The following is a 14,998-nucleotide window of genomic DNA, read 5'->3' as shown; positions in this document are numbered from 1 at the left end:
AATTTAATGGGGTTTCCTCCCTTCCAAGTAAGTGTCTGCTTTTATTTTGAGAACAGAGACTTCATATCGCTAACAATGATCAGAGTCACAGAAATGGACAAGTATTTTTTTTCTCTCTCCATCCCAGGGGAATAAAGCCTCTCTGGTTACTTTTTTTTTTTTAATGAAAGAGGTTAAAGGGTCCTCTGTCCCATGGTTGCCGATGTTATCTGATCCAGAGATGCTCTACCTTTAACAACTGATAAGTGGAAATACAGCAGCCTGCAACTGCAGTGATGGGAACAGAAAAACTTCACCTGTTGAATTTCTTCCGGTCAGTCATCCAACTGTTAAAGGTAATGGAGCAAAAAGGTTAGCTACTCAACTTGTCAAGCTGGTTGGCTTTCTCTCCCTCTTGGGGGCTGCTGTTGAAAAGAGAATGCTGGGCTAGATGGCTACTGGGCCTGATTGGATCCTATGAGGCTTTTCCTTCCCATTCCTGCAAAGGCTGACCCTTGGATTGCAGCTACACTGCTCTATACACACACTTATGTTTTTAACCCATTATTTCCTGGCCCACAGGTGTACACTTTTGCTCCCTGTTGCGTATATGCAACATTGGGCAGAAATGGCTTTTAATTCTGCTGTACGTAGGGGTGGGGGTCAGGAAACAGTGGTAGAAAGGAGGGGCACTCATTTTTTAACCCATTCCTGCCCACCCCACAAGTGTATACATTTGATCTCTGTTGTGTATATGCAACGTTGGGCAGAAATGGCTTAAATAAACTTTTGAAAGAATCCTTTGGCATCAGCAGCACTGAAGTCGCAGTGATTTTCGCGTGGACGTGCAGCAGAGGATCGATCCAGCGGAGTTGGCTGCATTTGTTTTGCTTGGCTCAGACCCGGGATTGCTGTTTGCAGTCGGAGAGTTGCAATTGAGCGGGTCGAGGGCAGGCTGTGCCTGGGAGGGAGGAGCGCGGCAGGTAGCGAGGGAGGCACCTGCTGGGTTAACGGGAGGGCGCAGCAGCAACAGGTGCCGGAGGAAGGACGCGCTGCTCTGCTTGCAGTGGCTGCTTCTCTCCAGGGAGAATAAGCGCCCAGCCTCCCAGGCAGGGGGATCTGGTGGAGCTCGGAGCAGCGCCCGGGAAGGGCGGAGGGAAGTTTGCACAGGAGGCTCCGGGCACAGAGAGGCGGCGTCATGGCCTGGAGCTGGCAGTGGCTGCTGGTCGTCCTCACCTGGTTCCCAGCAGGTGCGCTGGGGGGGGGGGGCGGCGGCTGAGTGGCCAAAGGAGCCACTTCCTGATCTCTCTGGTCTTTGGTCTTTTCCTCTCCTGGGTGATCACCTGCCGGGAGGGCATCGCGCCCCCCCCCCCCGTGGTTGCCCACCCCATTCTTTCCTACTTGGGCTTTTGTTACAGTCGCTTTCTCAGGTTTCAGATCTCTCCAGGCTTCCTTCTTGTCTTGTCACACACTTTGAAAGCACACTTTGTGTGTGTGTGTTAGGAGGAAAGCTGAAAAAAAATAAAAGGCCAGAAATCTGTGTGGCCATTTTCCTGTTTTCCTCTTTTACAATCTTAGGGCACAATCCTAACCACATCTACTCAGAAGTAAGTCCTATTTTGTTCAGTGGGGCTTACTCTTAGGAAAGTGTGGTTAGGACTGCAGCCTTATTTAGTTACAGTTACTTATTTAGTTACACTTACAAAAACTTATAGTAAGTTACGTTAACTTATCAGTTAGTACCATAGCTTACTGTCTTAAATAAGGCAACTTATTTCTCTTGCAAGTCAAAGAGAGTAAGCCATGTTCAGTGAACTTGAACTAGTGGCATAGCTAAGGGGGTAGCAACAAGCTTTAGGGGGGAAACAAGCTGAACTTGACACTAGTGGCCAGATTGTGAACATCTGGGTAGGTATGACCAATACCATTATGTTATATATAATTGATTGGGGGGAGGGTGGCAGAGCAAGTGGGAGGTGAGCTGCTGGGGGGAGGAGGCAGGTTCCCCCCCCCCATTTTCACTTTTTCAAAAGCCCAGGCTTGATGTCAGTTCCAGTTGTGACACCACTTCCAGGGCAGCATTTTGAGTTTGGCACTGGGCTACATTATCATTAGCTATGCCACTGATTGGATGTTACCAAGAGCCGTATAGCTAGACCAGTGATTTACAAATAAATAAGTGCATTATTTTACCGATGAAGTATCTCTGAATGCCAGATCAAGGGATTGGCAACAGAATTACAGGCATCTTATTGTCTTAACTGCTCCTTGAGCATCCAGTAGGCCACTGTGGGATACAGGAAATTGGAATAGATGGGCTTTTGGCCTGGTCCAGCAGAACTCTTCTTATATTCTTAAATAATGTGTGGCAACTTTACTGCTAGTGTGGTACTGTATACTGTAGAGCAGTTATTTTCAACCTTTTATATCTCCCGGCACACTGACAAGGCACTAAAATGGTCAAGGCACACCACCAGGCACACCATGCTGCCAGTGGGGGCTCACTTCTCCCTTTGGCCCTATTAATAAATGACCCCCCCAAATTCCTGTGGCACACCTGTGGACCACTCATGGCACACCAGTGTGCCATGGCACAGTGGTTGAAAATGGCTGCCGTAGAGGGAAAGTCAGATGTATAATGAGGATTTCTTATAATCTTTATAATCTCAGTTTTCAATATTCCCAGGTTATATTTTTGCTTTTTTCCAAAAATAGATTTTCTGTATCTTCACATCAGGTTATGACTTCGCATTTTATTTTTCCAATGAACAAACAGAAATTGATTTCTTAGACTTAGAAAGGAAAGTCCAGTTCAGATAGATATCAGACTAAGGCTGCAATCCTAATCACACTTTCCTGAGAGTAAGCCCCACTGAACAAAATAGAACTTACTTCTAAGTAGACCTGGTTAGTATTGTGCCCTAAATATATATCTGTGATGGTGGTATAATTAATGTCAACTCTTTAATTGGCTAACAGCAAACACAGCAGTAGAAAAAAAGACATGCAATGTATTGGCAACATATATAATCTTTTCAAATTAGTATTTTCCTTAGAGGGACCTCTTTGAAATCAGAAAAAAAAACCACTGTTTTATTGTATGTGATACAGTATCAACAACAGAAGGCCATGGGGGAGGAGCATTTCCTCATTGCTAGGCAATCAACCTACCCAGCACTCATGGAATATAGTTTGCTCATCCCTGGATTTATTAGGGTTCTGGAAGGTGGCAGCAGGTGCCTTAAAATAAAATAAAAAATCAGTGGTGGGGAAGATATGAGGGGGATGAAAGCACACAGCAGCATTGAGCCAAGAGGAGGAAGAAAATGCACAGAGACAGACTGTTCCCCAGAATGGCCTTGTGGTAAGAGCAGCTCTGGTCTCCCATTCCCTCACACTGAGGTAGAACATGTAAGAATTTCAAAACTGCAGAAAGCAACAGGTGCAGGTTGTCCACAGCTGCCTGTAGAAAATTATGGTTGGAGCATCATTGCCACTGCTAAAACTCTGATGTTCCACAATTAATAGATCCATAGGATCTATAGTGTATCTACAGGACTGTTTTAGTCACATCCATAGAACACCTTGCCCCAGGAATACCAGGTGCTGTAGGCTTATACCATAGTCTTTCAAGACTGAAGGTTGCCAACCAGTTCATGCATTCACTAAGGCACTTTGCAAGTGTAGTAAAGCAGTAGAGTGAGCCCTTCCTCTCCACCTTGCAGATAGCCCCACTGTGAACCAGGCCCTTTGTTCCAAGCAAGACACTCCTCCAAGTTTTTGAAGGAGGGAAGAAATCACGTAAATTAGACCTCTAAGAGATCAGGTGTTCTTACATTCACTCTAAGGAGATAGGTGTGTGGTGGAGGGAATGGCTTAAAAGATTTCTCCTGCACCTTGGATTTAGACAAGCCTGGTATTTTTTACTGCCTGTTGAAAAGAGGTTGCTAGTGTAATATGTGTAAGTTTTGCCTCAAAAAGAAATGGATAGTTTTTAAATACACATTATATTAGCTAAACTTCTGTTCCTCTTATCATGGGCAAATAAGATAATACAAGAAAAGTATTTGCAGCATTAGCTATATCAGAGATAGCAAGTACTTGAGATAACAAAATATAAATAATGTGCTGTGCTAGACATGCTTTCAGCAATGTTGCCTCTGTGGATTCAAGTTAAAATAGGATTTCTTAGAGAAAGAGACTTAAGAGAGCATGTTGATCATATAGCATGTTTCAATGGGTCGCAGTTCTTCAAAAAGCATATTAGGTATTTTCTCTTTATTTGGTAGGGACCACTAGATCTGGTCAAGTTCTTGATAAAAAATGGGGGGGGGGGAAATTGTGGATGGTATTAAAGAATTTTCAGGGAAGTCTTTTGTGGCAGTTGTCTAGTTGTCAATTGCAATTGACATCATCCTGAGAACCAGAAGTCATAGCATATATCCCAAGCATCCAATGAATAAGCCAACCTATAGAAAATTTTATTGTACTGACCTTTCTCTGACTGCTATGAAACCTTTCCATTCATTCTGCTGGGTGCAGAGATGGTACACTTTCCCCAAAGAGTGGCTTTTTGTGTGACTTTTGTGTGACTGAGCGGCCCGCTTGGAGGCAGGCTGTGCAGCATGGCCTTTCCCAGTTTGAAGAGACACTTTGCCAACAGTCTGAGGCTAAGAGGCAAAGAAGGAAGGCCCGTAGCCAGGGAGACAGACCAGGGACAGACTGCACTTGCTCCCGCTGTGGAAGGGATTGTCACTCCCGGATTGGCCTTTTCAGCCACACTAGACGCTGTGCCAGAACCACCTTTCAGAGCGCGATACCATAGTCTTTCGAGACTGAAGGTTGCCAATATATATATATAATATGTGTGACTTTCCATACCTGTTCATGAACTGTATTCTTTGTTGCAGGTTGCCTCTCTGTTCTGGTGTCTGTGCCCAATACTGAGCGATACACGACTTTATTTGCATCTGTGACCCTCCGGTGTGACTACAGTACCTCAGCACCACTGCAGGATGTGGTGGTGACCTGGCGCTATAGGTCCTTCTGCAAAGACCCCATTCTTGACTACTACTCTGCTGGTGAGTGCTTCCAGTCTCCACAAGCAAAAAAAGGCAGGAGGAGGGGCACTTCCTAAGGAATGCACCCTTGTGACCAAACCCAGTGATCCCCAGTCTTTTGAATTGAAACTGGCAGAGCAGCATCTATAGAATTCCATTCTAGTTCTTAGCTGCCTCTGCTTTTACCCATCATGTTTTTTCTCTTATTGTTGGAGTGAATAGAGCCCAGAGAAGGAGACCTTTGTGACTGTAGTTTTAGGGGGGAAAAATCCCCCTCTCTGGCAGATGCTCTGCTTTGGTTCAAGAAAAGTCTAAAGTGTAAGATTCATAACAACCAGTTCTGAAAAGCTTTATTTTAATAATAAAATGCATTTTTGAAGGAACCCTTTGCCTAGATTACACAAGGGCAACAAACCCTCATAGTTCAGATTTCTGCCCCCACAGAATCAGCAATAAAAGAGTATTGATTCTGACTTGACTGGCAGGCAGTCATCATTATCACAGACAGATAAAAAAGAAACAGATAAGAACACAGTCATGGACTCTTCCAGTACTCCAGACTACGTCACACATTTTGGGCTCCATAAGCTTTGTCAGAATGATTTCTGTGTTTGCCCTGTAACATTTCTGACCTTTTCATCTTCTTCTTTCTGTGATATACCCTGAGAGCGAAGCCTTCATTCTGACTATGAGTCATAGTTCTGTCACCCTAATGTGTATCCCAAAGTTTATTTCCCTAGTCAGCTTGACAGAAATAAAAATGCTAAAGCTTGTATAGTGATAGCCGTTGCCCACTAAAAAGCTACTTTTGCCTTTTGGTAATCTATAGATGCGCCTGCATCATTTTTTGCGGATGCCTCTTATGTTAAGTGAGCAATGTAAATGGTACGTGGTGTCATATTTTTCCAGACTTTCAAGGGACAGCCTTGAATATTCACAGTGGGAACTATTTAAGTGACTGTTGCTTTTGTACTTTATTGCTTTGTTTGCAGCCTATCAAGCAGGCCTAGCTATTGGACAAGATCCTTCCAATGACTGCAATGACAACCAACGGGAAGTCCGAATTGTTGCTCAGAAAAGAGGACAGAATGAACCAGTGCTGGGTGTTGATTACAGGCAGCGGAAGATCACCATCCAGAACCGTAAGTGACTATCAAGATACAAGAGGAAAGTGAAGGTGACAAATTGGAAGCTGTCCAACACCTTGTGAATGTTGTGTGACAAATGTGATTTTAGTCATTTCACTCCATGGCTCTTGTGCCTTGTGGGCTAAAATTGCCATCAAGCTTTCACACCATCATTGCAAAAAGCAATGGGTCTGTTTAATCATATCATCTATGAAAAGGCTATTGCAAAAAAAGTGTGTATCTTTATTATCTTCCTAGAAGGACGAGAATAAAAGAGCAGATTTTTTTAAAGAAAAAATGTTGTACATTGGAAGTCATTGCAATGTACATGATTTTTATACAACTTTTTCCTATGACAATAGTTCAACAGCTATACAGGGTTTGAGAGTATCAGCTCTTGGTCAGGGTGCATCTCATGTTTCCACTTTTGTGCTAATATGAGGAAAATCCTATAAAAAGGCAGAAATTACAGAACAATTCCTCATTAGCATCATGTCTTCAGTCATGCAGTGTGCCAACCAGGCTAGTCCTGAATAAACAAACAAACACACCCACCCACTCTGTTTGTTGATGGATGAGGATGACTGCAGGATGAATATAAAAGCAGTGTGGAATGCAGATGTTTGATGTGTAACCAGTCATATTCTAACAGCCCAATCCTAACCAACATCCTAGCATAGATGCACCCATGCCTATTGGGGGAAGTGCTGTATTCTTTGGTGATGGGCAGTCACCTCCTTGAGAGGTGAGACCTCCTCAAGGGAGAAAGCTGGTTAGGATTGGGCTATAAGTCCTGCACAGATGTGCCCTAAGAGTGAAAGATTCCATTATTAATCACTAAAGAGAATTGTTTCATGTTGTTTAAGCCTGTTTCTTGTGTAGCCAAAGGATTGCAGTCCTAGCTTTTCCGGAGTCTCTTTCCACCATTAATTTTGTAATAATGTGCTTGCTACAGTAGTTGGGAGAAGAACTTGAAAACAAGTCAGTCATTTTCTTGACCATGGGTCTCCAAACTACGACCTGGGGCCTGAATCTGGCCCACCACAAGATTTTATCTGGCCCACAGCAACTTGGGTTTTTTGTCAGAGCATTTGCTAATTTTTTACTCATTATATATCATTTCTCAGTTTAAGCATGGCATTCTTTGTAATTGTCACATTTCTCTTTTGATTCATGCTGATTACAAAAAAGATCCAAGTAAAACTTATTCATTCATTTATAAAACTGATTTTTTTTCAACCTGTGGAAAATGTGTAAAATATTCTATTTGGCCTTTGGACTAAAAAGTTTGGTAACCCCTGGGCTTGACGCTATGCTGTGTTTCTCCTTCATAGAAGCTGATCTTGTGATCAGTGAGGTGATGTGGTGGGACCATGGAGTCTATTACTGTACTGTTGAGGCTACTGGAGATACTGCTGGTGACCCAGACAAAGAGGTCAAGCTCATTGTTTTGAGTAAGTTGCACCATTTGATGTTTCTCCATGTTGCGATAACTTCTTTGCCACCTGTGAGGTTTTGGAGCACAAAAACATAGGAAGCTGTCTAATACCAAGTCAGACCCTTGGTCAGTATTATCTCTACTGACTAGCTATTGCTGTCCAGGCTTCCAGTCAAGGGTCTTCCCACCTCTGCGTGGAGCTACCAGGAATTGAACCTGGGACCTTCTGTATGCAAAACATGTGCTCTGCCATTGAACACAGCCTCATCCCAAACAAGAGTAGAAACTACAAGAGGACCTGCAGTCTGATCCTAAAGTTGTTTAATCAGAAGTATGCTTCATTGAGTTCTGTGGAACTTTCTGATAAATATGGTTAGAATTATAGCCTCTCAACCTGATTCTATGCATCATTCCTCGATGTAAGCCCTATTAGAAATGACATCAACAACTACAGGAGGGATAGCTAGTTGAAAAAAAGGATGCACATACAAGGTGTTCTAAACATTGCCTCTGCCCCTCCAGCTTACCTCTCTGTAGTCTTTCCCTCCAAGTGGTTTTCTCCTCTGTTGAACTTTGACTGAACTCCAGATCACAATTTGATGTTTCCCTGGGTCAACACACTTTTCCATCCTCAATGTTTTAAGTTTTTAAAGATGCTTTAAAGATGTCTACAACAGAGATGGTTGGGCTGCAACTGAAAACAGAAAGCGATTTTCAGGTTTACATGTTGCTGCTGTTGTTGGACATAAGAAACACAGAAGAGGCAACAATAACCTTTTTGCAACTTGCTCTCTGTAATATTTGTAAAGGATGCTCCCAAAATCTGGAAGAAGCATTGCCTGGCTTTGACTTCTATCATAACTGCTTATTCAAATCCCTGTATGAATAAAGGCCCAGTGACCTGCAGTTTGAAATTTAATTTTGGAGCTAGATATTCTGTGTGAAAGTTAGTTCCAAAGGATAAGTATTTGTTTGACAGGGAGAACGGGAAAATCTTTTTGGGGTGGTAGCAATGCAGGAAGTTGATGATCAGGTGTCAAGCTAGAAGGAAAGCAAACATTTTGGTGGTCCCTTTCCTCCTCTTCCAATCAGATTGGCTGACTGTGATCTTCATAATCCTTGGTTGCCTCCTCCTCTTGCTGCTGATTGGAGTGTGCTGGTGCCAGTGCTGTCCTCAGTATTGCTGCTGCCATGTCCGCTGTCCTTGCTGCCCATCTTGTTGCTGTTGCAATGAAAAAGGTAAATCATGAAACAGCATTCCACACATTGATTCACTAACACCAACAGCAAATCAGACATACTGAATATATGCTTAAGTGGCTTGCAAGCTATTTGACATTCCTCTTTTCAGTCTTCCTGCAGGTTCTTTATAAACACCTAGTTGTACAGCATCCCAAATATGTGTAAATTCTACTTGCACTTTTGTCTGTACTTTTCTCTATAGCCACACTTTTCCGCCATTTACAGTTTTTGTTTCAGTCTTTAGAAAAGTTCTGGCTACCTCATGAGACATTTCAAACTGGGGACTCAAGAACATATATGTGTGAGGGATATTGTGCAGAAAGACTCCAATTGCCTATGCAGTGCTGTCCAGACAAAAAAAAATCTGCCTGAAATCAGAACTGCATGTTGAGCAGGAACAAAATTCGGGCTGCAGTATTCAGTCAGTTAAAACTAGAGTAATCCATTGAAATTGTCTCCTGATTGACTGGGTAATTTAGAGTGCCAGGAAGGCATTAACCTTGCTTTTTGTTATCTCTAGCCCTGGAAAGACATCACTTCATGAAACAGGCTCGAGATATGTTCCCTTGGATGGCTCACTCCCACTCATCTTCATACCAACTCAACCCACTGCTACAAAAAGGTAAGACTATGGTTGCAGGTCTGTTGGAGAACCTGGACCCTTCTGTATTGATTCAGACCTTTCTGTATAGTGTTTTGGATCTTCACTAACAAGAGTACCTGTAGCTTGGCTTAAAAATGTAAACTCTTCTATGGTATGGAAAAGATCAAAGCTCAAAAGTTTCTGCTGTTCATGGTCAGGGCAATGTGTGTGTTCTGTGCTTGGGAACAGAACAAGTAAATAATTTAGTATCTTGCTCAGATTTGAGTTTTGGCTTACTCTTTTTTTCTTATTAAAAATAACCCACAAGTTTCCTGCCCTTTTGACTGCTTAAATGTGCAGTTCCTCATGGAATCTGTGGATCCTAACAGAGTTGAGCAGAAGTCCTTGCAGCTAATAACCTAGGTTCTTTTAGCATTCTGCATTTCTTCATATTCTGTTACTTATTGCTAATTATGCAATATTATGGATATATTATGCAAAATGTATACATGTTTGTATAGTTTTTATATATTTTTTTCAGTTGCAGAATGTAGTGTTCTTGTGGGTTTTTGTGGAGAAGGCTGAGATTAACACAGAGTATATGTGGTCTTAATTACAGTCAGGCTCTTACATGAACCACCAGCATAGGATCCTGTGACTGAAGACAAATGGTGGAGTTTGTAATAATCTGTTCATCCTTACAGCCGCAAAGAAGGTTTTGAATTGTTGGTTGCATCCACTCCTGCTTACCGATTTGAGGCCATGGCAGAGACAAGGGAATTATTTTGGAATAGTTACATATATGGAACCATTTACTTTTTTGGGGTTGTGAGAGATGTGTTTAAGCATTCACAGAGCATAACTGAAAATCTCTATACAGTTATTGCCTTCTCTTCAGTCCTTTCCTTGGATAAGCATTCCTGTGCAGCTACGTGATCCTCTAAATTAGTATCTCTGTGTTTCCTTGATTTTATATAGTTACTTGATTTGATCAATAGTTTGGCAAACTACTTATAATATAGACTAATGCAGTATAAAGCTTTTTAATTTGCAAACTATTTAGTATCTCCTCCCACCTAGTATGGTGGGTGGGGTAGCAGCCAGAGATGCCAGGTAACTAATTTTGCTGCTTAACATAGCCGCCTCACCTTCCTGCCAGTTTCCTCCCTTGCTTACTGGACAGAACTCACCTCCCCATCAAGGGCTCTGCTTAGGAGGTAGAGAGCCTCTATTCCTAGAGCACCTTTGTGAGGAAAGAGGCGTAGGAACTGTGGCACTACTGACTGAGCTGAGTTCGATCCAGTAAGCAAGGGAAGAAACTGGCTGCAGACAGTTCTGTTACAGTAAAAGCTTAGACAAGTATATTTGGGCACCCTGGGGAGACTGCAGGAGGCTTGGGTAAGTGCTCCCAAGCCCCTGCAGCCCCCTGAGCGGCGCGATCCTGGGGATCGCGCTGCTGCCTCCTCCCTGCCTCCAGGCTGCCCCCGCCCCTTAAGGGGGCAGAGGCCAGGGCCCACAGGCTGGGGCGTCACAACGCCCCAGTTTGATAAGCCCTGAACTATGGGGTCACGAAGAGTTGAACGCGGCTTAATGACTGAACAACAACTGTGGTTCAAAGCTTTCCTGGGACACTCTGTACTGTATTTCATACGTAAAGTAATGGCTATCCATCACTGATACTCTTTCATTTAGAAATCTGCAGCTATTTAGCTATACAGGTTAAGTCTTGGAGTTTGCGAGGTTTCTGTTCACAGAACTCACATAGATGGCAAAAATTGCATTAAAGCAAATCCATTTAAAAAACAGTGTCCCTTTGCTACGTGATTTAAAAACAGCCTTGCTGACCTTTGTGATGTAAGACAGTCATTAGGCAACCAATTCATCAATCAGTCTTAGAAAGGCTTCACTCTGAGCCATTCATCCCTCCCTTCACCCCAAGTAAAGTGGTTAACTTTCTTTCACATGCTCAGGGAAAGGAAGGGGTCACTTGCCTTGGAGTGAAGCTGTTCTAAGTGCCTGGAGAGAGAATGGTTGATGAATTGTCAGTCGACTGCCCTCTCTCTAATGAAGCTATTATTAAATAAGTTTTTTCTTTTAATTTAAAGGACACTTCTCATTGCATTGAAATAAAATGGCAGGTAAAAAAAAACCCATAGATAATTAGGTTATACCTTTAAATGTTTAAACATTTATGGCAAGACACAGAAGATCTAGATTCTTTTCCAAGGCCTGTTCCTTTATAAGAAACAGGACATTAAAGAAAAAAATGGAAGTTTGGTTTGACCCTCCTTGATAGAAAGGAGTTGGATTGAAACTAGTTTTGAAGGTGCCAGACCCATCCTGGTTTTTCATAATCGTATATAAAGGGAATGGATGAAGGGACACTAATTTTAATAGCAGAAAGGGCATGCTCATGAAGGGTGCAGAACTCTGCTTCCTTCTCTAGCTTACACTCTGCAGTCTTACACTCAACTCCATTTTTTTTCTCTGACCACACTTCAGTCGAAAATGAAGTCATCTGGGACACAAGCAGTTAGGTTGTGGTGAGGTTTGCATGAGAAAGGGGTTCGGCTCCCTGTTTGTTTTAGTGCATAATGTGTGTGCACATAGACGCTTTATATGTGAATTAGGGCAGACTTGTTTCGAAAGGTCTGCTTCTGTCCCATCTCACATGATCCCCTATCTTCATGGTTAATTGGAAATCTTATCTTCTGCATTGTCTTTCCCCTGACTACTGATGTCTCTTTTCCATGTTTCTTAGATGTGTCTCTACCAAGTAGTCAACGGCTTATGCCTCCACTTGCCCAGGTGCCTCCCAACAATAAAGTCTTGGACTACCTTGAGTCTGAGATCAGGAACCTCAACCCAGCACAGACCCAGTTGCCTTCGCACCACATTGGGAGCAGCCGGCACCCTAGTATACTCACTTCTTTGGGCTCGGAGATTGTGGAACGTAGAGTAATCCAGCTGCCTCCCATCATTGAGCGTATCCCATCTTCTCAGAGGACTAGCATTTCATCACATCCTCAGCAGTCTATTCGTAATCCAAGACCGCCAAGCCACGCAAGTGAAGATGAGAGGGAGGGAAGGAGGAGGAGGCTTTCGTCATTGGATGAAGAGTCTCGTTTCAGCAACTATCGCGAATCATGGGAGAGGCATGGAGATCGTAGAGTCGAGAGGTGGAGGGACGACAGTCATTATGATAGGTCACGAAGTTTCAGGCCCGATGTATCACCTATACTGCGCAGGAGGAACAGTCTTGATTCCTACCCAGAGGATGCCAGAAGGGAGCACACTGGTCGACAACAGTCCAACAGAAGACATCGATATTCAGAGAGGCAGATCAATCAACACCTCAATGGACGGGATAGTGGCTGTTATCGCCGTGGCTGGCAACGGCGTCGCAGCTATTCTCCACCATCCCGTCGGGAGTCCTGGAGCTCAACTGATGAGGAATATGCACGTGCAAAGAGAAACATAAGGCAACATTATGAGCGCCACTTCCCAGATTGGCCAGAAGAGAAACCCCCTAGTTATCGCTCTATAGAAATCACTCCAGCCAAAAAAACCAGAAGCCCCAGAGAGCAACAGTCGGTAAATATTCCTTTCTTGCAACAAATATTAACTTTTGTGTTCTCATGGAAATCATTGACAGCCTCGTTGATCTGTTATTAAAATCCAATAACTCACAGTGTGGAGTTATTGGATTAAAATCCAATAACTCACAGTCCTTCATTAGGACTGATATTTAATTTAATAAAGGTATTTACCTAAGTGTTTCCATACTGTGGCTTTTGGATTATCTCATAGGTCTGTAAGTTGCATTCTGCAACATGTTGATGTGTGGCAGAGGCTGAGGACAGATGGACTGTAAAAGAGAGGCAAGAATGGCCTCAGTTTCAATTAGTATGCTCAAAATATTGCTGATGGTGCATGCACAGTGCAATTAATGTATTTTTGTATAGCATCTGTCTTCAGGCAGAGATAGGCTCATTAGTGCTTGGGCAGGAATCAGAATTTAGTTATTGGTGTAACTCACGTTGTATCCTTTGCTCCAATGTCTTGCGATAAATCAGCCTCAGACCAGGTAGTGGTTGAATTAACCCCATCTTAAAGCACTGAAACAATTGATTGCTGCCTCAGGAATTTATTATAAATGCTGTGCTCTGTTACTCTTTAGGCTTCTCATACTAACACCAACTTCTTTTTTCTCTTCTAGGAGAAAGGCAGCTCTCGTAGTGGAAGGAGTGTTGTCATTTAGACTTTTTGCTTTGCCTCCATATAAAATGGAGCAGCTTCATCTCTCTGTGCAGGAGATGTTCATATTTGCCTGCAAACATTAGCTGGCAGGTATAGTAGGCCAGCAAGAGATCTGTACCTTCTCTTCAGCTTCAGCCCACATGTCCTCAACTGGGGTACTTTGCCTTCTAATGGTCTGTGCAATGGTTTATTAACATTGTTAATGAAAACAATGGTGCTCTCTAAGAATCTAGAGCTAGAGAATCACCCTTTTGAAGAACATTTCGTGAAACTACATCACTGAGATTGGATATGTGTATGTGCTATATGCTCGCAATCTCCCACTGGTACAAGTTTGGCTAGATCATGCTCAGCATTAAGCACTTTTAAACTTGCAGTCCTAGCAATTTGTAGTTGGAAGCAAGTCCAGTTGAAATAAATAAAACTTACTTTTAAGTGAACATGGTTAGGATTGAATTTCAAGTACCATTGACTTCATTGAGGCTTCAAAGTGCTCAACACTGGCAGATGTGTCCATTCTCTATGGAAATATGAACAGAGTAGCCAACTTATTGTAGATTGCAAGGAAAATGGTTGGTGACAGATTGTTTTTAGAATGTTAATCTACTTGCTTCCTGCAAGGAGAGATTCTTCTGTTCTGCATTTTTTAAGATTGTGAACCCTTTTAGGACAGGGACCCATTTAGTTATTTGATTTTCTCTGTAAACTGCTTTGTGAACTTTTTGTTGAAAAGCAGTATATAAATGGCTTTTGATAACATCGACCATGGTATCCTTCTGGGCCGATTGGCTGAGTTGGAGGCACTGTCTGGCGATGGTTCCGCTCCTACTTGGAGGATCGGTCCCAGATGGTGGTGCTGGGGGATGCCTGTTCGACGCCCTCGCCCTTGAGGTGCAGGGTGTCACAGGGTTCAGTTCTGTCCCCCATGCTATTTAACATCTACATGAAACCACTGGGAGAGGTCATCCGGGGATTTGGAGTAGGGTACCATCAATATGCCGTTGACACTCAGCTCTATCTCTCCTTCAGACTCCAGGGTGGCAGTTGAGGGCCTGGAGCGCTGTCGAGAGGCAGTGAGGATATGGATGGGGGCCAACAAGCTGAAATTAAATCCAAATAAGACAGAGGCTCTCCTGGTTCGGAAATCCTCAATGCAGGTGCTGGACTATTAGCTTGCGCTGAATGGGTTTGCACTCCCCCTGAAGGAGCAGGTCTGCAGCTTGGGGGTCCACCTGGACTCGCAGCTGCTCCTGGATTCCCGTTTGGCGGCTAGTTGGCATGTGGTCAAGCTGACCAAATGGGCAGAAGA

General features: G+C 43.2%; 1 protein-coding gene across 1 annotated transcript; it reads left to right on the top strand.

The window, feature by feature from the left end:
- The first annotated feature begins 1,177 nt into the window (after positions 1-1,177).
- Positions 1,178-13,690, top strand: ILDR1 (immunoglobulin like domain containing receptor 1). Its single transcript, XM_066622180.1, has 8 exons — positions 1,178-1,229; positions 4,890-5,060; positions 6,032-6,181; positions 7,501-7,620; positions 8,697-8,843; positions 9,367-9,468; positions 12,191-13,023; positions 13,649-13,690. Exons 1-8 carry the CDS (start codon positions 1,178-1,180, stop codon positions 13,688-13,690), a joined length of 1,617 nt encoding a protein of 538 aa, XP_066478277.1.
- Positions 13,691-14,998: the final 1,308 nt, after the last annotated feature.

Source organism: Tiliqua scincoides, chromosome 3, assembly GCF_035046505.1.
Source record: "Tiliqua scincoides isolate rTilSci1 chromosome 3, rTilSci1.hap2, whole genome shotgun sequence".
Taxonomy (NCBI): domain Eukaryota; kingdom Metazoa; phylum Chordata; class Lepidosauria; order Squamata; family Scincidae; genus Tiliqua; species Tiliqua scincoides.
Note: the sequence above shows the minus strand (reverse complement) of the source record. Positions and strands in the feature narration are given on the sequence as shown.